This window comes from Enhydra lutris, unplaced genomic scaffold (assembly GCF_002288905.1).
Source record: "Enhydra lutris kenyoni isolate GAN:26980312 unplaced genomic scaffold, ASM228890v2 scaffoldscaffold40, whole genome shotgun sequence".
NCBI classification, from domain to species: Eukaryota; Metazoa; Chordata; class Mammalia; order Carnivora; family Mustelidae; genus Enhydra; species Enhydra lutris.
Window position 1 is genome coordinate 5,231,332 of NW_019154124.1, and position 23,290 is coordinate 5,254,621.

Below are 23,290 nucleotides of genomic sequence, written 5' to 3' on the forward strand. Positions count from 1 at the left end.
GGATATTAACTCCTTATGAAAAAAAGCCTCCACTAATTTGAAAAGATATATGCACCTCTATGTTTATTGCAGCATTATTTTCAATAGCCAAGATATGGAAGGAACCCACATGTCTTTTGGTAGATGAATGGATAAAGATGCGGTACATATATGCAATGGACTATTAGTCATATAAAAGGGATGAGATCTTGCTATTTGCAACAAGGTGGGAGGATCTAGAAGATACCATGCTAAGGGAAGTAAGTCAGGCTGAGAAAGACAAATCCCATATGATTTCACTTATATGTAGAATCTAAAAAACAAATTCTTTAAATGCAGACAACAAATTCGTGGTTGCCAGAGGAGAAATAGGTGGGGAGATAGGTGAAATAGATAAAGGGGATTAAAAAGTACAAACTTCCAGTTACAAAATAAATAATTCATGGAGATGAAAAATACAGAATAAGAAATGTAGTCAGTAAGATTGGGGTAATGTTGTTTGGTGACAGATGGTGACTACACTTACTGTGTGAGCCCTGACTAATGTATGGAACTGTGGAATCGATATGTTGATGTTTTGCTCCTGAAAATAATATAACATTATACGTCCATTATACACCCCCCCAAAAAAAAAGTCTTTAGTAGTTTCCTATGACTCTTGGGATTAAAAAAAAAACAACAAAAATCTTTAATGTAGCTTACAAGGCCCCAGTGATCTGGCCTCTGCCATATCATTATGTTGCCCAGCCACATCTGGTACACACACTGCTTCCCTAGGTATTTGCATTTTAACTTGCTGGCTGTTTTTATTTCTTCATATTCACCATTCTGCTTCCCATCTTTGTAAATGCAGCACTTTCCATCACCTCCTCTCCTTTATCTAGCTAACCACCGCATAACCTATACATTTCAATTTAAATGAAAAAGAAGCATTCCTAAACATACCATGACCACCATCATCCCCCCACTCTAATCACAGTATACAGGTATACAAGTATACAGGTCTCATTGTTATCCTCTGATACTTATCATAGTTTTAATTACTTAATAATTAGAGTTCATCTTTCTGCAGTGAAGTCTGTGAAGCTCAAAACAGAGACTGTATTTGTGCCAATTACTGCCTTAACTAAACTTAAACAATGCTTTAAACTTAGTATATGCTAAATATATAAATAGTTCATGTTTTCCTATAGCGATTAGCAGTAAAACTTCAGATGACGGGGAACCATTGTGAGCTTGTCTTTTGGGGCAGCAACAAGAAGGGAGCTAAGGAGACAGAGTTTCATTCCAAATAAAGGTGTGGTGGAGATAAGAGATTGCAAGGATACTTAGCAAAGAAGAGGTAGGTATGTCTAGTTCCAGACTCCTGTGGTAGAGAATGAATGATCAGATCACAGGACACAGCCTAAATGTCCAAAACAGGAGAATGGATCAATAATTTATTGTACATTCTAATTTAAAAAAACGCTACACAGTTATTAAAAATCATACTTTGGAAGGATAAAAAGAGAAAAGTACTTGTGATACAGGCTTAAGTGGGTTAAGCAGTTATATATGGAGGTACATACACAAGAAAAGTAGGAAAACCTCAGGGAGGGGAGTGATGGTCAAAACTGGCAAACTGATGCCCAGAAATCCGAGTCCACCTGATTTAATGATGAAACGGTCATTTGTAGGGGCGCCTGGGTGGCTCAGTCAGTTAAGCATCTGCCCTGGGCTCAGGTCATGATCTCAGGATTCTGGGATCGAGCCCCACATCGGGATCTGTGCTCAGCAGGGAGCCTGCTTCCCGCCCCTCCTCTGCCTGCCTCTCTGCCTACTTGTGATCTCTGTCTGTCAAATAAATAAAATCTTAAAAAAACAAAACAAAACAAAATGGAAAACAATCATTTGTAACTTTATCAGGAATAGTTACAGGAATATAGTGGTTTAGAAGTCAGATTATAGCATATTTAAATAGTATTTATAAGAAAATTGATGCAGCAGATAGAATGTTTCTAATTCATTTGTTCACTTAATATTTGTTGTGTTGCCCATTATGATCACTGTGCTAGGCTTTGGGAATATAGCAACAAGTAGAACAGATTTATATCCTATCCTCATGAGCCTGTATTCTAGGATTCTTTTTGCTGTGAAAAGGAAGAGAGGATTGTTACCTACTAAAGGGGTCGTGGAGCTATAGCAGGGTTATTATTATTTAAAAGTTTGAACATATTTAAATGCTGATGGGAAAGGGGTGATAGAGGAGAATTAATGATACAGAGGACAGAGATATTAAAGTCTGAAATGATATATCAACATGGGATTTTAGAAACATGAGTTGAAAGAAATAGCCCTGGATGAAAGAGGAGGCTCTTTTTGCATTATAACATGAGGAAAAAGTGGATTCAGATGGAGCTGAGTTTGGAAGTTTGGTGGCAATAAGTCAAGGGAATTCTGATGTCTTCTATTTTGCCTCTAACTGGCGAGACAAAGGGGCACCTGGGTGGCTCAGTCAGTTAAGCATTTGCCTTCGGCTCAGGTCATGATCCCCGGGTTCTGGGATCAAGCCCCATATTGGGGTCCTCGTTTGGTGGGAAGCCTGCTTCTCCCTCTCCCTCTGCCTGCCATTCCCTCTTCTTGTGATCTCTCTCTTTCTGTGTCAAATAAATAAATAACATATTTAAAAAGAAATAAACGGAGAGGCAAAACTGAGAATAAGGACAGAAGCAATAGCAGTTCGAGAGGAATATGGGTATTTGAAATAACTGCTGTGGGGAATAGAAGAAGGTGCCATCAGGAGAAGGAACTTGCTGGGAGTACTGAGGGCCCATTTAAAATTCCTGACCTTGAATTTACAGTGACACCAATCTGTGGAACTTAAGATCTTCTATAATAGCATTCCATGTGGTAAGTACTGGGACAGCAAAGGGATATTGTTGAAATCACTTAGGACTGAGGTTTTGCCAGGTAAATTTGGTGGATGCTAGCAAGTGAGTGCTTGAAGTGATGGACCATGGAGTCTAAGTTAGGAAGGGAAGGAAGGAAATAAAGCCAGCAGAGGGCCAGTAGTTCAGTGCCTAGCACATAATACTCAATAAGTATTTGTAGGTCACAAGTAAGTGAAGTGAGGGAGCTTGTGAACTGGTTATGTCAAGGTGTTTCAGGTAGCTTTGAGAAAGAGCTTGGGGATCAGAGGACAGCATGCCTGAATTTATGTTTTTAGAGGTAGATTATTTCTGAATATGATCATGAGATAAAAAAGGCCATTGGAGTTAGGAAAGACACACATGGAATGAGGTCACTATGCAGAGTTTAGGATGGAGAGGAAGACCAAACTGGGTTGCGGCATGAGTCAGTGACTAAGACATAGTGACAGGGGGACACAAGGTGGTGAGCGGAATGAACCAGGTATCAGAGGAGCAGAGCTTTTTGCACGAGGACACCAACCCTACCCAAAGGACTGCCTGGAATTTAATCATTAGAAAGAGCTGGAGAGGAGACAAGGTCCTTCAGGGGTAGCCAGATTACAGTTAAGCCCAGAAGAGAAAAAAACATTCATGGAAGAGGTAAAGGATGTAGAGAAATTTACTGACCAAGGAACAGGGGAAAGGTTTGGACAGAGAAGCAGTGGGAGGCTTTAAAGGAAGCACAAAATATGGAGGTAGAATATGGGAGAAGAAAAATGATGAGAAACATTAAATAATTGTCCTTGGGTTGTTCTTAATGTGAATGGTAGTTTAAAGTTTCTTTCTTACACAGTCATTGCTAACATAAGAAGATTGCTTAAAGTTGTCTGGTTGCAAGTTGTCAGTGGAACCAAACTAAAAAATAACTCAAACTGCCCACAAAAGTAAAAGGAAATAAAGTAGTACCCTGTGAGAAAAAAAGTATTTCAGTGTAGTGAAAGAATTGATAAAATGTAATCAAAGGATAAAAGCAAAATTAAATCTTAAATCTTTAGGCATTTCATTTAACTAACTTGTATTAAAGTATTCTGAATTCTGATTTAAGAATTAATTACTCCTAGGCAAATTGTCACTGATATTATTTGTGTTTATCCTATTTTTTCTATATGCTTAGTTTAGAAAATGATTCATTTTAGTTCTAAGAATCTCCATATTATATAAAAACTATCCAAAACCTTAACATCATATTTATATAAATTTAATATGCATCTGAAGCCATGAAAAGCCAGAGAAAAGTACATACAAAGCACATAATTCTCTCTGTAGAAATTTAAAGTTTCTACAGTTGTTTATTAAAGTTGTTTACAGTAAATTGTTTTTCTCTGCGTCCTATAAAGCAAAAAGTTATCTTTGGAATGTGTGACATAATTTTTGATGTTTTCCTTGTGGTTATTCTTTCAAATTCTTCCTTGTTTTAGAATAATATATGTGGGGACCAGTTGGCAAGTCACCTGTTTACATTAGGGGATGGAGGGATGATAAAGACATTCATACATCTTGGGCAGTAAATGTTTCTTAAAGGAATGATCTTATATATTCAATTCCTGAATAATTGTCTGTCTTGAAAAAAATCCAAAAATCTTAATGGTATCATTTAGTTTGTTTGAGTACTTTCTAGTGGCAAAGCAGAGAAAGGGAACATAGTGAAACTTTTATAGATTCTTTAAGTGTCTTATAAAAGACACTTAAAGAGCGTAGTGTTTTTCCATCAGTCCATTTGTTCTACCAAAGAAAACTTTATTGCAGAAACTACTAAAGTTACCCAACTAGACTGAGTAGAATAGAGGAGCCCCACCACTAACAAATCTCAGTATTTCATTTGTTCGTGTTTTCTTCTGGTCCTAGTCCGTGATCCCGACGCTTTTCCTGTGCTGTCACTACTGAGTTGTAATTCTGTTCTTTTCCCTCCTTAGTATTGTAGGTGTGTCTTTGTATTGGTTATTTTGTATGACTGTCTCCCATTCTATCAAATAATAGCTTCTAATCTTGTAGTTTTGGAATGTAAATGTTTTCATCTTAGCTGCTTCTAAATTTTTTTCCCCACACAATGTCAAAAAACCCCAAAGCCCAAAATAATAAAATTTAACATGAAGTCCACCTTATCTTGTTACTTTAGGTTTATAACCTTAAGACCCAAAGTTATGGTGGATATATATCCCTGGAGAAACACACACATTCCCCTTACCTTTCTGCCTGTGGTTAGAAATAGCTTCTTACATCCATTTCCTTCTAAGATCCTCTAAAAAAAGATCTTTTGGACCGTTATGATTTATGTTTTTTGGTAATTTTGTCCAACTGGAAGTTTGTACTTCTTATGATTTTGTTTTTTAAAAAAATGCCTTGTGGTACCTTGTTGCCAGTATTTTTGGGAGGTCCTAGAATTGAATGGAAGAAAAACATTAAAAGAGATGATGAGGTAATAACCACATATTTTATGTCTTTATGCTTGAGAATTTTATTTTAATACTTGTTTTCAGTTATTTTATTACTCTTAATGACAACAGGATTGTCTTGGAAATGTTTTTATACCACTTGGAAAGGTTTAGTATTCTTCAGAGGCAGTAAGGTATAAAACAGTAAGGTATTCTTTGGTCCTACGTTAGGCACCACAATAGCTGGAGCATCTCACTGGAGCTATTTTTAAATGTGTTTTCATAAGCAGTATCCATAGTTCCCTCTTCCACATTTTAAACAATATTTGATATGTCAGTCATTTGCTTAGAAACTTTTTTAGAACGTGTATTACAAAATGATAGACAAAAACATTAATTGATGATGGTTTAATAAATAAGAGTGTGCAATTAGTGAATCTTTAAAAGACCGTTCTCCCATGGATGATTATTTTTGCAGAATTGAATACTTTAAGGCTTTAATTTTATACTTATCGCTAGATCATTATAACTAATTATTTTGACCATTTATTCAAATAATAAACCTCCAAGTCTGAATATTTATAGTGAAGAATGAGTTTGGAGAAAGAAGAATAATTATATGTCTCTGTCTCTCTATTTTATTCTGCCTGCCATCAGAGTACAAAAATATACATCTACATCGTCTGTTTGTTGTATCGTATTCTTGGATCATACAGATTTAGTTACAATACACATACAGGTCACCCAGTGTTAGAAGACTGAAAAGAATGAAAGCTACGAACAAGGACGGATGAGCTATGCATTATGTAATGATAAAACAGGTGTTTGGGAAGATAAACAGTGTTCAGAAGCAGAGAAGATTTAAATACTTCTGCATCTCTAATTACTTTACTCTGGTTATTAGACAAAAAAACAAATAGCTTTCAAATGAAATCTAAACTTTCTTTAGTATAATTGAAATACAGAATGTTGAATAGTTCTAACTTCGTTTCCTTTTTTTCAGAAAAGCAAACTTTATGCATGGGAGGAAAAAAAACCTTTTTAAAGAAACTTTGTTCCAAGTGACATTTTATAAAATTAATTCCATTCCTATTATGGTGCTTTTGATAGCACTATAGAATTGGTTAGCATTGGTTGTGAATTGTTTTGCATGTGCTTCCCAGAACCACACATACAAAGCTGAGCAGTCTAGGGGTGAGGATGCTAACATATTATCTATTTTTGTTTATAGGACGGTGAACTTTGACATAATAAAATACTTGTATGATTTCTTGTGAAAATAAGCTTCAAAGCCATATGGACACTGTGACAATGACTAAGCCAAGCTGTGTTCATCCATCTACTTAGCTGGCCAGGGAGAGGAGTTCTTTGGCTCTATTGGATTTGTCCAGACAGGTGCTGGCCCAGCATGGAATCTGATGAAAATACTCTGATTGGTCTGGGTGGATGTGAGCAGAAGACTATTTACCAGGGACCCTGGAGTATTTGGAAGCAACGTGTTAATTATAAACAGCAGGGTTTGAGCACAATCTGTTCTACTCTTAATGATGTTATCTTAACACTGAAATTGCCTGAAACCCATTTACTTAGGACTACATTCTGCTCTGTGAACTATCCCCTGCGCTTTGAACGTGCCAGCAGCCCTTGTATATAAGCCCAGTCTTTTCACTTCCTCTCCACAGGAGCCTCTGCAGTTGCTTGCCAAAGCAGATTTTCCTAAGGCCACCGTTTTAAAAGATCATAGTTGCAAAATATAATAAATAGAAGTTGATTTTTTTTAAAAAAAATCCAAGCTTGTGTATGCTTATTCCTCACCCTGATTTTCTCACAACCACAAGGTAGTTTGATCAGATACAGGCCAGCTTTCCATCTCTAAGCCTGCTTCGTATCTGCGGTATGCTCGCGTGTGCGGTTTTTCTGGTCACTCTGGCGATTAACCACCCAGCCTAGCTTTTTAATCTGCCGGATAGTTTTCTTTTCCTTTTTTAATCATTGGCCTTTAAGAGTTCCACAATAAAATGTTTTCCTGTTATATCGGTTATGAACCTTGGGTCTGGTTTTCTTTTCATATTTTTGAAGAAGAGTTCCATTAGCAGTTGAATACTAAAAAATTGTCCTAAGCAGATTTAGAGTGCTTAATTACAGAGCCTAGTTTACATGTCAGGGGCATTTTATTCTTTCATTCCTTTTTTGAAGAAAAATTCTCCCAACATACAGTGCCAGGTAGGAAGCCTTTTCGTGTAGTTATTGCCACATTCTGGATCAAGGAAGACAAGCAGCTGTGAGCTTGCATTTGTTTAGAGGTAATGAGTCGGGGAGCAGGAATGGACTTCCTGTTTGCCTCCCAAAGGATGGCATCCACCCTCGCCCTACATCTCTTGCCCCACAGAAAGCGGTGAAATTTTGTGTTCCAGAAGATGTTTGGAGAAACCAGAACCAGGGGAAAGCCATATGCGTTGTGATTTCAGGCTTAGGTTTCCTGCCTGTAGAAATCCAGGTATCATTAAAGTAGAAAGCTGTGTGGGTCGCTGATTCAATCAGGAGCAGTGCCACTTGGGAGAGTTTTCAGCCCCTCATAGTTGGCTATGAAGTGGCAGATCTGCTGTGCAGCCTTCTTGGATAAGTTGGGACCAATCTGCATTTTGAGGGAAGAACTCTGGAATGTCGAAGGAGAAGAGATCGTCAAATGGGGCACAGGGGTGAAGGATGTAAAGGAGACAAAGTACAGTGTACTTTGTAATGGAAGTAATTCTCCATGTCTGCTGACCACCTGTCCCCTGCCCAGTACCTTGCCTGTCCCGTCCTGCCACACCAGGTGCCACCAGGCCCATGTGTGGCTTCCCTGCAGGAGACCTTGTAACCAGATTTTCCCTGCTCCTGACTGGACCAAAAGAACTTCTTTGTTTGTAATTCCCTTTCTAATGGCTTGCTAAATGACTCACTAACTAATTTGATTAATTTATTTAAATGAAGGCTAACAGAGCTTAATATGGGTATTAGCATTTTAACAAGGGTCATCTGCAAATGAATTCTGTAATGGGAAGATACGAATCTGCAATTACAAGAAGGAATCTAATGGTGAGAATTACGCTGGCTGATGGGCCAGATATTTCCATTAAGAGAGGAGATGCCTTGGGAATGGAAATTGGTGCAGCCACTATGGAAAGCCGTATGGAGTTTCCTCAAAAAATTAAAAATAGAGCCACCATATGATCCAGCAATTCTACTTCTGGCGATTTATCTGAAGAAAGTGAAAAACTAAATTGAAAAGGTAGATGTACCAGTGTGTTCACTGCATTATTTCCAGTAGCCAGGATATGGAAGCAACCCAAGTGTCCATCGATGGATGAATGGATAAAGATGTGGTACATATATGCAGTGGAGTACTACTTAGTCATAAAAAAGGGTGAAATCTTGCTATTTGCAGCTGTGTGGATGGCCCTTGAGGATGTTACATGAAGTGAAATTAGAGCAAAACAAAATACTCTGATTTCAGTTATATGTGAAATAGAAATGACAAAATGAAACCAAACTCCTAGATACAGAGAGCAGACTGATGGCTGCCACCAGGGAAGGTCATTCATGGTGGTGGGTAGGGGGTGAAATGGGTAAAGAGAGTCAAGAGGTACAAACTTCCAGTTATAAAACAAGTCATGGAAGTAGTAGTATGCAGTATGGTAACCACAGTCAATAATACTGTGTTGCATATTGAAAAGTTTCTAAGAGAGTAAATCTTTAAAGTTCTCATCATAGGAAAAGAATGTAACTTTTCAACCCTAATTGTAATATAGAGTTTGTAAATATATAGTTTATAAACATCTTAAGGGTACCTGGGTGCCTTAGGTCATGATTTTAGCTCACGTCATGATCTCAGGGTCCTTGGGATTTAGCCTTTCCTTGGCCTTCCCACTCAGTGGGGAGTCTGCTTGAAATTCTTTTCCTCCCCCTCTGCCACTCCTCCATCCTTCCCCCAGCTCGTGTGTTTGTTCTCTCTCTCTCTCTCTCTCTCTCTCTCGCTCGCTCGCTCTCAAAATACATAAAATCTTTAAACATCTTAATTTCTAACACCAGACATGATAAAATATATGAAATATGTTGAAATTAATCAGGAAATAATTTTTGTTTGTTATGTAATTAACATTCTGGTGCATCATTTGTAAAAAGAGAGGAGGCACTCAAATTTTGCTCCACAAGTATTCTACCTAGATCTAAAAAATGATTTAGGTGGTAGAAGAAGAAAGATTGCATGCTGTGGGGTTTTAGATTTTTTCATATATGGTTGACCATTTGAAAAATATTTTCTTTCAATTACTGTGACTCAGGTGTATACCTAGTTAGGTGGAGATCATATGCCCTCTTGTCTCTTACTTTCAAGTTTCAATTCTGCAGTCAGTCTTCATTGCTGAAGCAATTCCTTTTCAATAATTCTGGAAGGGATTCTGATCCAACAAGCCTATGCTCATTAAGCCCTAAAGTCAGAAAGGGGTCAGGGTTCTAGCTAAGAGTTAAGAGTTGGGGCTCTGGGGAGCCTGCTTCCCTCTCTCTCTCTCTCTCTCTCTCTCTCTGCCTGCCTCTCTGCCTACTTGTGATCTGTCCCTGTCAAATAAATAAATAAAATCTCTTAAAAAAAATTTAAAAAAAAAAAAAGAGTTGGGGCTCTGGAGTCAGACTATCTTGGATCAAATATCAGCTATATCTCTACAAGCTGTGTGACCTTAGGCAAGTTGAATCTGTCTGTGCATCTCTTTTCACACCTGTACAGTGGAGAGTAGAACTTAACTCCTGGAGTAGTTTAGAAGATTAAATAAGTTGATACATGGGAAGCAGTATAATTCTCAGCCAGGGGGCAGTTTTTCCCACCAGGGGATATTTAGCAATTTCTGGAAATATTTTGGTCCCAGCTGTGGGATGTGTGGAGGGATGGGGTACTGCTAAACATCTTATGTGCCTGCCCCACAACAGAATTATCTTGTTCAAAATGTCGGTAGTGCTGAGGCTGAGAAACCTGATCCAAGGTTCTCAGGTTCTTACCTGGCATAGTAAGTGCTCAGTAAATGTTGGCTGTTATTAACATGAAATATTTGTGGCCTAGAAAGCAGGTAAGTGAGGGAATGTAGCAACGTTCCAACTAGAAAGGAAAGAGGTACTCTTACCTAACCACACCTAAGGAAGGTATCTCTTGTTTCAGATTTTGGAATTATGCAAATGGACACAAGACCTTGGATTTTTATTTTGAAATTGAAGGATTATCTACTGGGTTCTTTTTCATGCACGGCTTTCAGTATTGTTTTTCAAGATTTTGTCCAATAGTGAAAAGCATGTGCTGAGAGTGACCAAATCAGAGAACAAGTGACACACGCTGTTTTCCCTCAAGGTGGGATGGTTGAGCAATGGGTGGTTTACCTCCAACGGATTTAGTTAACCCACGACTGTTTAATGTAATTAAGGTGTCTGGAGCATGGAAAATGGGCATCAGAAGCAGCCTCTTTAGTCCCTTTAAGGTGTGCACCGCTGCTCATACTATGCAGAGAAAAGTAATGCACCAAGTCCAGGGATAGTGCATCCCTTGTCACACAAAGTCCTAAGTCTCTAAATAGTATCTGGAAGGCAGCCACTGCCCCTGTGTGTGCAATTAGGGCTGTAATAGTGTCCTCCAGTGCTACCTCAAGACTCACACTATTTGTGTATCATAATTGTTCGCATTTTATGCCTTTTGCCATGAGCAAAGACTTGGAAGTAATTAGACCAGAGGTTGATATTATTCAGCTTCATCCCCTACATTTTGAAAGCTTCATCTGCTACAAAGTGGGACTGTCTATCATATGTAAATAGTTTAGATAATTTTGCATGTAATTTCAGTCTGCTGACACATTTTGCTTTCAAAAATGCTTAGTAGAGCTCAAAAAAATTCTTTACTATCAAGATACCAACATTTCACTCAAATTTGCTATTAAGTGCCCTGAATACACAGTTAGTGTTCATTTTCCAGCAGTGGCACATTCATGAAGCACAGTATGAGAAGCAGAAATTTGGTAGAGCAGAGAAAATTATAATCAATTCATTCATTTAACTGCATGTTGATGCACAGTAATGATGGGAATTTTAGAAGGCATTCAACTGTTTGAGTAAATAGTGGTAGCTTTGGCATGAGGAAAGAGTCTGGATTTTAGAGACAGTGAAGATCTGCTGGGGTTTGGGATGAACCACAAACCTTTTCATTGGTCTTTGAAGGAGTTGAGAGTCTAATTTAATGGCATTTTCCATACAAATATTGAATATTCATCCAAAAAATACTAAGTACCAGCTGTGTGCCCGGCATTGTGTTGGTGGGGAAGGAGAGACAGCAGTGGTCACAGGAGTCCATGTCTGGCCTGGACAACCAGTGCTCTGAGCATCGGTAGAGTTATTCCATGAGACAGGAAATCTTGGCGGAAGGACTAGATCTGTGGGATAAGGAAGATAATGAGTTCAATTTGAACATGTTGCCATTGAGGTGCTTAATCAGGTGGAAGTGTAAAGTAGGTAGTTGCATCTACGTTTGAGATCTGAGTTACAGTCAAGTATAAATGTAAAGGTCATCAAAATAGAAGGGGCTCTTTAGTGAGTTAGAGGTCTTAGTTCTTAAAGTCATGTCCTTGACATGGTGAGGAAGAAACTCTCTGGAAGTGAGTTGAAGAAAATATATAGAAAGTGGCTATAGCTATTGCCATTCAGCCCACCACAGAACTGCAGGTTAAATTTATTGTTTTTTTCAAGTAACAATTCCTCACTGTTCATATAAACCCCATTCTCTCCAGTATGTGAAGTGGCAGCGAAAGAGACATGGGCTAAGTCCCATTTAGTATCTGGTCTCAATGAAAAATCAGACCCACTTAGAGTCTGTCTTCTGTGGAGAACTTAGTTCCAAACATTTAGTCACTTTGGGCTGACTCTCACAGTAAGAGAGGTGTTGCTGTGGCTCAGGTGTGCCCTGGAATTTCTGAGCCCTCTTTAGGTTCACTTCTTCTGAGACTGAAGTTTTCGCCATCCTTCATGGGACTCATCCAGCTAGAAATGAAGAAAGCCTCAGAGGAACTGAGATGTACCAACCCCATACACACCCAGGAGGAAGGAAGCTGAAATAGAAACCTCTGCTACTACATCAGTCTTTTTTTAATCGAACAACATTGACTAACTGAATCCTCGTCGTCGAGTGGGTGGAAAGACATGAGAAAGAGCCACGTGTCTTGGACAAAATAGGCAGCTGCTATGAATGCCTTTCAATGTAAAAGCATTAAGCTGAAGTGACCTACAGAGAAAGGAATTAAGTAGATCTAAGAAATTACATATTTTATTTTTTATTTTTTTTATTTTTATTTTTTAAGATTTTTTATTTATTTATTTGTCAGAGAGAGAGAGGGAGAGAGAGTGAGCGCAGGCAAAGGCAGAGGGAGAAGCAGGCTCCCTGACGAGCAAGGAGCCCGATGTGGGACTCGATTCCAGGATGCTGGGATCATGACCTGAGCCGAAGGCAGCTGCTTACCCAACTGAGCCACCCAGGCGTCCCAGAAATTACATTTTTAAATTGTGATATTATAACTAAAAGTTATATGGGAGAAATGAAACATGTACCAGTAAAAAAGAAATTTTCTTAGACTACTAGAATAGGAAGGCCATGAGAGAAACCCCCAGCTGAGGTAGGAATGAAACTTTGGAACTGTTGAACGGAAGAAGATACTGTCCACAGCTCCCTGCAGCATGGGCTGGTTGCCTGAATTTCTTTTATGATCTAGGTTAGACCAGAAAGAAATTAAGAAGGAGAGAATGTGAAAAGACCTCCACCCTCAAAGAGAAAACGCTTTCGAACGGGTCTTTCATAATGCTGCTATATAGAGAGAATCTGTCTCTATTATAAAAGGAACACAAGTTTACTGCAAAAATTGGAGGCAGTCATGAAGAAGTAAAAATCAGCAGTTAGCAGCATTCAGAGATTGTCTCCGTAAGTCACTGTTGTGTATATTTACTCTGGTTGCTATATTCTCGTAATTTAAAGAAAACCCATAATCATGTCCTTTATACTGGGAAAGAAAGGTCAGGTCACGAGGAGACTAGTGGTGCTCACGGAGACCTGTAAAGTATGCTTGGTAGGACTCGAGATCGGAGCTTCACCAAAACTGTTTAGAGTGACAACAGTTTTTTTTTTTTTTTTAAGATTTTATTTATTTATTTGTCAGAGAGAGAGAGTGAGCACAGGCAGACAGCGGCAGAGGGAGAAGCAGGCTCCCTGCTGAGCAAGGACTCCGATATGGGACTCGATCCCAGGACGCTGGGGTCATGACCTGAGCCGAAGGCAGAGGCATCACTGACTGAGCCACCCAGGCATCCGGAGAGTGACAACAGTTTTTCAAAAAAATAATTTATAGGGGCACCTGGGTGGCTCAGTGGGTTAAAGCTTTTGCCTTCAGCTTGGCTCATGATCTCAGGGCCCTTGGATCCAGGCCCGTATCGGGCTCTCTGCTCAGCCGGGAGCCTGCTTCCCCCTCCCCCTCTGCCTGACTCTCTGACTACTTGTGATCTTTCTCTCTCTGTCAAATAAATATATAAATCTTAAAAAAAAAAAATTTATATACAAGTAGTTGAAATGTGAAACCACATCAATATCATGAAAGGTTAGTATCTCAAAAGATACAGCATCAAAAACCAATTCTCAAACATGTTTGGCCAATATGTCTCTTTTAACAGAATTGCTTCTTTAAAAATGCTTATCCTGATACTAAAAGGAGAGAGAGAACAAAAGAAACACTAAAGTAGAGGAAGAGAGAGAAGAGAAATTGAAGTGAAGGGTGGAAGGAGGAGGGCAGTGAAACAGATGCTCACTTGTACAAACGTGAATCACAAATGACACGAAATGGGACGTTCCTGCTAATCTACTGCCGGAAAACAAACCACTCCAAACTTCACAGCCTCAAAACGACAATCATTCCTTTTCCTGCAGTTTGGGCAGGGCGTGGCTCCTGGGGCAGTTTGAGAGGAGTTGAGGTGGCACGGAGGCCGGCTCCTGTTGTCTGGAGACAGACGCTGGCTGACAGCTCTCGTCCCTCTGTGTATTATCTCATTTCCTAGCATCGTCACTTTGGCCGCCTTGTGATCAAGGCGTGCTTATATTTAAAGGGAAGGGAATTCGCCCCACCTCTCCTAAGAGGAAGGGTAGCAAAGAATTTGCAAACATGCTTTAAATCACTACACAAAACATAACAGACTGAAAATAACATTATGGAACAAGATGGAGTATACTTTTTGTCCTCTCAAAATCTGAATCTGTGCGGCAGGGACTGCTGGTTGCCCTCCCACTCCTGCCAGGTGTCTCCCCTCCCTTCCACAGCACAGGAGCCCTGGCTGCAAGGAGGCCAGTGTAGTTGGAGCACAGGGAGCAAAGGCACCTATGGGAGGAGGTGGGAGCAGAGAGGTGATGGCCTCGTCCCGTGTGGCCTGGCAGGGCACTGAAGGACCTGGTTATTGTTCTGTCTGACATGGGAGAGCCTTGAGCAGGGAGTCACATGATCTGGCTTAGGTTTCTGAAAAGGATCACTGAATGCTACACTGTTAATAGGCCATAGAAGCAGGAGAAGCAGGATAGCAGGCTATCGAAATAATCCAAGTGAGAGATAATCGTGGCTTAGGTAAGAGTGTTAACAGCAGAGGTGGTGAGAAGTTGTCAGATGCGGGATAGAATACGAAAGAAATATATGCAAGACTTGCTAAGTAATTGGAGATCAGTAGTGAAAGAGTTAAGGATGACTCCAGGGTTTTTGACATGAACGTGTGGAAGTGTGGATGGGAGAAAAGATGAGGGGTTCAAGTGTGGATGTGATCAGTTGGAAATTTCTATTAGGAATCTAAGAGATGTCATGGAGGCAGTTAGGTAGATATGTCTGGAGTTCAGGATAGAAACCCAGGCTGGAAATGTGACCATGGGGGTTGTCAGTGTCCAAGTGAAAGCACATAGGGGAAATGTGTCTATAAAGGAAATACGGTCACCTCTTCTGGGTTAGAAGACTTCTGGTTCACTGGCTGAGCTCCTTTGCGGCAGCATTCAAATCCCCTGGGAAGGTAACCCGACTCCCTAGCGGAGTTGCTGCTAAACTGTAAGGAACCTTTGGTCAGTCTTCCCTATGTCTTCCCGTAGGATGCATGATACAATTACAGCTTCCTGTGTTTAAATACTGAAATTTCACATGCGAACTTTTAATCTAAAATTTCAAATGGTCATTGCAATATTAAAAAGAAAATGACAGGAAAGTCCCAAGTGGGTCGTAGGTTTAAGTATAACAATATATACCGTGCCCAGCCCGGACAAAATGGCCTCTAAATACTGAGTTCGTAGATTAAATATGCTAATTAAATCTCAAATGCCCATTGTTCTAAAGTTGTTCCCATAACTACACATTTACTTTCTCTCCATATCAGAAATAAGATCGTATGAAGAATTTCTGCATTATATCTAAAGTTCCTTGTAAATGAATCTAAGTATGGAATATTTGGTTATTAGTACCTATTTTTTTTTTCCTGGAAATATCCATCCATCTTTTGTTATATATATTTTTTTATTCTAATCATGATAAATCCACCACTGACTCCCACTTGAAAGGGGACATGCTTGGAGTTGTGGCTCAAGATGTTGGGTTGGTTTACGGTGCCTGGGTGGCTCAGTTAAGTGTCTGCATTTGGCTCAGGTCATGATCCCAGGGTCCTGGCATTGAGCCCCGCATCGAGCTCCTTGCTCAGCAGGGAGCCTGCTTCTCCCTCTCCCTCTGTAGCTTCCCCCTGCTTATGCTCTCTCATGCTCTCTGTGTTTCTCTCTCTCAAATAAATAAATCTTTAAAAAAAAAAAAAAAGATTCTGTGTTGGTTTATCTTGGTTTTCCCTAATTGCAGTTGTGACCAGTGGTGCTCATTAGCAAGACAGTTATAGGAGGCAGAATAGAGTGAAACTGTCAGGCCCATATAATATTTGAAACTATAAATATGGTTCCATCATCTCACACAATAATTCAGAGCCACCTACCTGAGTAAGGAGAATGAAGATGAAAGTACCAGGGTTATTAGACACATACTGACCTTTGAGATAGAGATTGATTTTTCTTTTCCTCTTTTGCTTTTCCCTGTTAAAACCGTGTGATTATAAGAATACCAACTGGACATTTGTATGGCTGGACCTATAATAGACAATTCACAATCATCATCTCTAATGCCGATATGGTTTGGATGAAAAAGATGAATTCACTGAGGAGCTGACCCTAAAATGCCTCTTGGAGAAGAAAATACATTATGAGCAGCTAGGAGCCCAGTACGGGAAAGAAGCAGCAGAAAGGGCAGAGGATGAGACCCTGGGAAGAAGTTCATGGAAAGAAGTAAGGCAACAGAAACATGGCTAAACCCTTCTGCATTAAAAAAAAAAAAAAAAATTATTTTTGCTCTCAAGGATCAGGGCAAGATGATACACAAAAGGAGTCTTTAAGCTGGGCCACTGTACAGGTGATACAGCCAAAGAGAAATTTTTAAGTTATTGCTTTACAATTCAAGCTGTGACCATTTTGTGCAACCCTTAAACTTCTGTAACAGTCTGTTGCATGCAACAGCCATGTTTTGGAGATCATCAAAAAGAGGCTGTTTCCTACTAATGGGTTGACACTAGAGTAAACTTCTTTTAAAGGACACCAGATGGAAATCACAAAGATAGCTGACATTAAAAATTGGTTAGAGGGACACCTGGGTGGCTCAGTGGGTTAATAAAGCCTCTGCCTTCGGCTTGGGTCATGATGCTAGGGTCCTGGGATCAAGCCCTACATCGGGCTCTTTGCTCATCTGGGAGCCTGCTTCCCTCTCTCTCTCTGCCTGCCTCTCTGCCTACTTGTGATCTCTGTCTGTCAAATAAATAAATAAAATCTTTTTAAAAAAATTGGTTAGAAGTGGGCATGAGAATTTAAGTTTCAAACCTCTTCCCTCCATCCAAGGAATTCAAACACATCTTGGGCGTGACATTCCCAAGCAAAAAGCATCACATGCTGGTTTCCTCGCCCTATCTCTCTGTTTCTCTATTTATTTTTTTAAAGATTTTATTTATTTGAGAGAGAGAGCAAGCACGAGGAGGGAAGAGGGGCAGAGGAAGAGGGAGAAGACTCCCTGCTGAGCAGGGAGCCCAATGCAGGGCTCTATCCGGGGACCCTGGGATCATGACCTGAGCCAAAGGCAGAAGCTTAACTGATTGAGCCAATGTATATATTTTGAAATTCACTTAGCTTTTTTTTTTTTATCATTTTTAAAATTTATTTTCAGCATAACAGTATTCATTGTTTTTGTACCACACCCAGTGCTCCGTGCAATCCGTGCCCTCTCTAATACCCACCACCTGGTTCCCTCAACCTCCCACCCGCCCCCCCTTCAAACCCTTCAGATTGTTTTTCAGAGTCCATAGTCTCTCATGGTTCACCTCCCCTTCCAATTTCCCCCAACTTAGCTTTTGAGCCCTCACTTCTGTGACGGTAGAGACTAACTAGCCAATTCAAGATTAACTCAGCCTCTTCCAGTTTAAACTCAGCTCCTTGGATTGTTTTCCACTCCCTCCATTGATATTTGTTAGGCCCATGCATAGCCTTACTCTCTGCTATTCTTGAACGTGATTCAGCGTATCCTCTACCTGTGGATGCAGAAGATCCTCAGTCCGTGCACTCTCCTATGTCCCTCTACCTGCCTTTTCCATTGATTTTTTTAGTCTAGTTACTTGTGGGCTTCTGACGAACCATCCAGGCCATTATTCACTAGGGCCTCTGAGTCTGACTGGAACCTTCCATGTCGCTACTTCTCACTCCTCATGAAGTGCGCTACCACTCAAACTGTCCACTGGGAGGATTTCAGCTCGCTAGCGGCTTTCACTTCCACTGAGTAGAGCTCTAGTGCAACCACAGTTTTCAACTTAGCACTCACATACAGAGTTTACCCATCCATGAAACAAAACCAGCCTTGGTCTTTCTTCACCAGTTTATCATGGGGGAAACCACCCATGAAGCTATAGGTGTGAGCTGAGGGAGAGGCATTGGTGCCATAGTGGACCCGGGCCACTTGTTCCTGCAGCTTTCCTATGTTCTCTGGACCTGTTTGAGATCAATCACCATTTTATCACTTCCATTGTAAAATGCATAGCTGCAGGTGAATTGGTGGGTCTGAGAGTACACAGTTCATCGGACACCTGATGTCCCATGGTGAGCTCCTCTCCTTCTACCAAGGCACTAGATCATCCCAAGAGTTGTTGGCTTGATCCCTGAAAGGGACTCAGCTATTGGAGCTTGCCAGAGGCTCCACACAACATCCGCACCGATCTCCATTATGGAATGCTGGGTTGTATGGCCCAGGAGACAGGGTTGCTTCTACTGAAGTCTAGATCCTCTATAATTCTCTTTCTTGCTCTGCTCCCCATTCAAAAATAGCAGCCCTTCCTGTCACTGGTAAATGGGTAGAAATGGTCTACGTTGCCCCCAGAACCTGAAGAAGCATTGTGTTAGAAGCATTGTGTTTCTTTGGTAGCAACAGAAGATACAAGTATGATAGCTTTAAATTTACTCTTTTTTTTTTTTTTTTTTTTTTTGAGAGGGAGAATGGGGGAAGAAGGGCAGAGGAAGAGGGAGAGAGAGAATCTTAAGCAGATTCCACACCCAGCACAGAGCCTGACATGGGGCTCGATCTCACGACCGTGAAATTATGACCTGAGCTGAGATCAAGAGTCAGATGCTTAACCAACTGAGCCATTTACTTTGGCTTCCATTTACTTTGGAAGGGATGTCACATGGTATCCCAGAACACCATCAGTTCCCTGAAACTTCGCAGATGTGGAAGGCTTCTGAATCATCATGAGGATTTCCCATCCAGCACATGAAGGACATGTATTGTCATACCAAGGCATCTAGCTTCCTTGCAAGTTCTTGCTGGGTTGGCCCAATTAATACCATATTATCCAACACAATAAACAAATATTATGTTCTATGTGATACCCAGATGCTTCAGGGCCCTTTGGCTATGTTGCAAGAGCAGGAGAATTAGCACAATTCTGGAGTGAGATCATGAATGTTTTTAGTTGTCCCTCATAGGTGAATGATAAATGCATGTGATACTTCTTCCTGATAGGTATTGAAAAAAATCTGTGTGCTAGACCAAAAACTGTATATAGGGACTTTAAGCTTCTGTTTAGAATGTAGAAAATGAGAACATTCCTAACCTTATATCATGAAAAAAGTCTGCAAAATCATGACTTCTCATGAGCCTGTCAAATAACTGAGGTACAGAGCCACCAACTAGCTTAAAATCTAAAGAAAGAGAGGTGACTTGAAATCAAAGAAAAATGGGACCTGAATCTGAGTGTCATATAAGCTGGTAAGATTCTGGGCCAGATGCTGAGTGTCATATAAACTGGTAAGAAGAATTCAGCTAAAATTTTTAACAAATTACTAAAGACTGAGTGTGGGCTGGTATGAGAGTATAGAATTCCTGGGAGTTGCAGACACAAGGAGAATTTGCATGCGTTCACAAGCTCTTGGCCAAGTGTTCACAGAATTGGTGGACGAGAGACTGAAGAAATCCTCCTTCATCGCACAAACCTGGGGCAGGGAGTAGCAGCTGCTGTGGAAAGGTGTGAAGCCTCCCTCATATATTGCTCTCCTATCTCTCCATGAAAAAAAAGGCATAAATCACTGGCCACTGGCGGAAAGGCAGCAAGCTCAATAATCTTTAAGGGCACACTGCAGCTAGGGGAAATAAATGGAAAAAAATCTGTCTACCACTGGGGGAGATTAGCAAAATTGATAAGCCTGTAGTCAAGCAAACCAAGAAAGAGAGAGAAGACACAGATTACTGTAAGAAAAGACATAACCACTGATTCCACAACCTTTAAAAGGATAAAGGAGAATATTATAAACAATTCTTTGCCCACAAATTTGATTATTTAAATGAAAAGGGCCAGTTCCTTATAAAACATAGACTATCAAAACAAGAAGTAGATAACCTGAATAGCCATATCCTTCACTAATAATTCTAATGATTATTTAAGGAGAAACAATAGTCTAGTCTGTACAAACTCAGAAAATAGAAGACATGATAATACTTTCCAACTCATTTTAGAAGGTCAGCATAACTCTGATACTAAAACCAAAGACATAACAAGGAATTTGCAGACCACTATCCCTTGTAAGAGAGACAAAAAATTCTTAGCAAAATATTAATGAGTCAAAGCCAGTAAATATATAAAAATGACTATACATCATGATGAAGTAGAGTTTTCTGAGAAATACAAGACTGACTTAACACTCAAAATTGGTCAATATAATTCATCATGTCAATAGATTAAAGAAAAACACATGATTATTTTAATAGTTGCAGGAAATCCTTTGACAAAATCCAACATCCATTGATGACTTAAAAAAACAACTCCATGTGAATGAGAAATTAAAGAGAACTTTTTCTACTTGATAAAGGGCACTTGTGAAAAACCTATAGCTAACATCATACTTAATGTTGAAAGATCTAATGTTTTCCTCCTAACACTACAAATAAGGCAAAGATGTCTACCTTCACCCCTCCTATAATACCCTCATCATTCCTATTAAATATAATGCTAATAAACAAATTAAATATACTGGGGATTCCAGCCCACGTAATAACAGAGGAAAAGGAAATAAAAATCATGCAGATTGAAAAAGAAGAAATTAAGTTGTCAGTATTTGCAGAGACCTTTTATGTAGGAAATCCCAAAGCATCTACAAAAAATCTTTGAGGACTCGTAACTGAATTAGTAGTCAAAAATTCAGTATAACTTTGACTCCCTAAAAACTTTATTACTAAATAACCTACTGTTGACTAGAGGACTTAACAATAACATAAACAGTTGAGTAACACATAATTTGTATGTCATATATATTATGTGCTATAATCTTTTTTTTTTCAATTCATCCTTTTTCTTAAAATTTAATTTTTTTTCAGTGTTCCAAAATTCATTGTTTATGCACCACACCCAGTGCCCCATGCAATACATGCCCTCCATAATACCCACCACCAGGCTCACCCAACCCCTCACACCCCCTCCCAAAACCCTTAGTTTGTTCCTCAGAGTCCATCGTCTCTCATGGCTTGTCTCCCCCTCCAATAAATAAGCTAGGCAAAAAGAAAATGTTATTAAGAAAATCATAAGGAAGAGAAAATACATTTACAGAACTATGCTATGTTTATTGAAAAAAATCCACATATAAGTAGACCCATGGAGTTCAAACTTGTGCTATTCAAGGGCCAACTGTATACTGTGTTAATAAATGGAAAGACTCAATATTGTTAAGATGACGCTCCTCCCCAAATTTATATATAAATTCAATGCAATAACATTCAAAATCCCAGTGGGATTTTTTTGTTGTAAAAATTGACAAAGCTGATTATAAAATTTATATGGAAATGCAAAGGAAATAGAATATTCAAATTTTTAAAAAGGAGAAAAAATTGGAGAATTTACATGAATAGATTTCAAGTATTTATACTTAGGTCAATGAAACATAATAGAGACTCCAGAAATACACATTGTATATATTATAAATACATTATAAATAGATTAGAGATAGATGATAGATAGATATCAATTGATGTTTGACAGAGGTGCCAAGATAATTCAGAGGAGAAAGGATAGTCTTTTCTATTAATGATGCTGGAACAATTGGACATCCATACAGACACAAAAAGAACCTTGATACACAGCTTGAATCATATATAAAAATTAATTCAAAATGTATTGTAAATCTAAACTTAAAGCCTAAACTGTAAGACTCTCAAAGGAAACATGAGAAGATCTTTGTGATCAAGGATTATTAGGATACAAAAATCACAGAACACATAAGGGAAAAATGATGTCATTCCTCATCAAAATTAAAAATTTTCTTCAAGGGACACTGTTGAGACACTGTTGACAAAATGAAAAGACAAGCAACAGATTGGGAGATTGTATTGGCAAAACGCACAAGGTTGGTATCCAGAATATATAAAGAACTCATGCAACTCAATAAAATAAACAATCCATTAAAAATTTGACAAAAGATTTCAACAGACACCTTTATCAAAAAAATATATAAAGAGGGTAGGAGACACATGAAAGATACTCAACATCATTAATCAGCAGAAAAATGCATGTTAAAACCACTACATACAAATTAGATTAGCAAGAGATAGCAAACAGAAAACAACAAACCAAAAATAACAAGTGCCAGCAAGGGTTCAGAGCGACCAGAAAAAATTCTCTTGTGTTGTTGATGTTGGTGGGAATGCCAAATGGTAGCTGCTTAGGAAAACTCTGCTTGTTTTGTAAAAACTTAAACACACACTTACCACACAATCTAGCAATCCTCCCAAAATTTTGTTTAAGAGAGATGAAAACCTTTTTCCAACAAAAACAAAATAAACACAACTCTATTTGAATGTTTCTAGTGGTTTTATTCATAATAGCAAAACAAAGAAAAAGCAAAAATGAAGAGGGGAAAAGAAAACACTAGGTTTATGTTCCCCATTTAAAGGAATTCTGCTACATTTTCAACAACCCTGCAAGGGAGATACTCTTCTTTCTTCTAATCAATAAAGAAACCAAAGCTTTGGAGGGCTTAATAGTTATTTCCTCTAAAAAGGAGATTAAGAGGTATAAACCTCAGTTATGAAATAATTAAGTCATGGAGACGAAAAGTGAGCAGAGGAGGACTATAGTCCGTAGTGTTGTAATAACGCGGAATGGTGACAAGATGGTGACTAAGTCTATCATGGTGAGCACTGAGTAATGTACAGAATTGTTGAATCAGTATGTTGCACATCTGAAACTAGTATAAAATTGTATTTTAATCATACTTCAATTAAAGATATGGTGGGGACAAACCTGCAACAGGCACACCCCCCACACCTCTCAAAAAGAAGAAAAAAGGTGTTCCAAGGCATAGCTAATAAG

General features: G+C 39.1%; 1 protein-coding gene across 2 annotated transcripts in view; it reads left to right on the forward strand.

Moving 5' to 3' along the window:
* Positions 1-7,331, forward strand: part of LOC111155226 (origin recognition complex subunit 5) — an 89,854-nt gene extending 82,523 nt beyond the window's left edge. Inside the window, exon 14 of one of the 2 annotated variants that reach the window (XM_022515346.1) lies at positions 6,531-7,331. In XM_022515346.1, the coding sequence (XP_022371054.1) occupies positions 6,531-6,576 (46 nt within the window). In that variant the 3' untranslated portion in view covers positions 6,577-7,331. The remainder of the gene's footprint in view (positions 1-6,530) is intronic. The other variant, XM_022515347.1, reaches the window with a different exon arrangement.
* Positions 7,332-23,290: the final 15,959 nt, after the last annotated feature.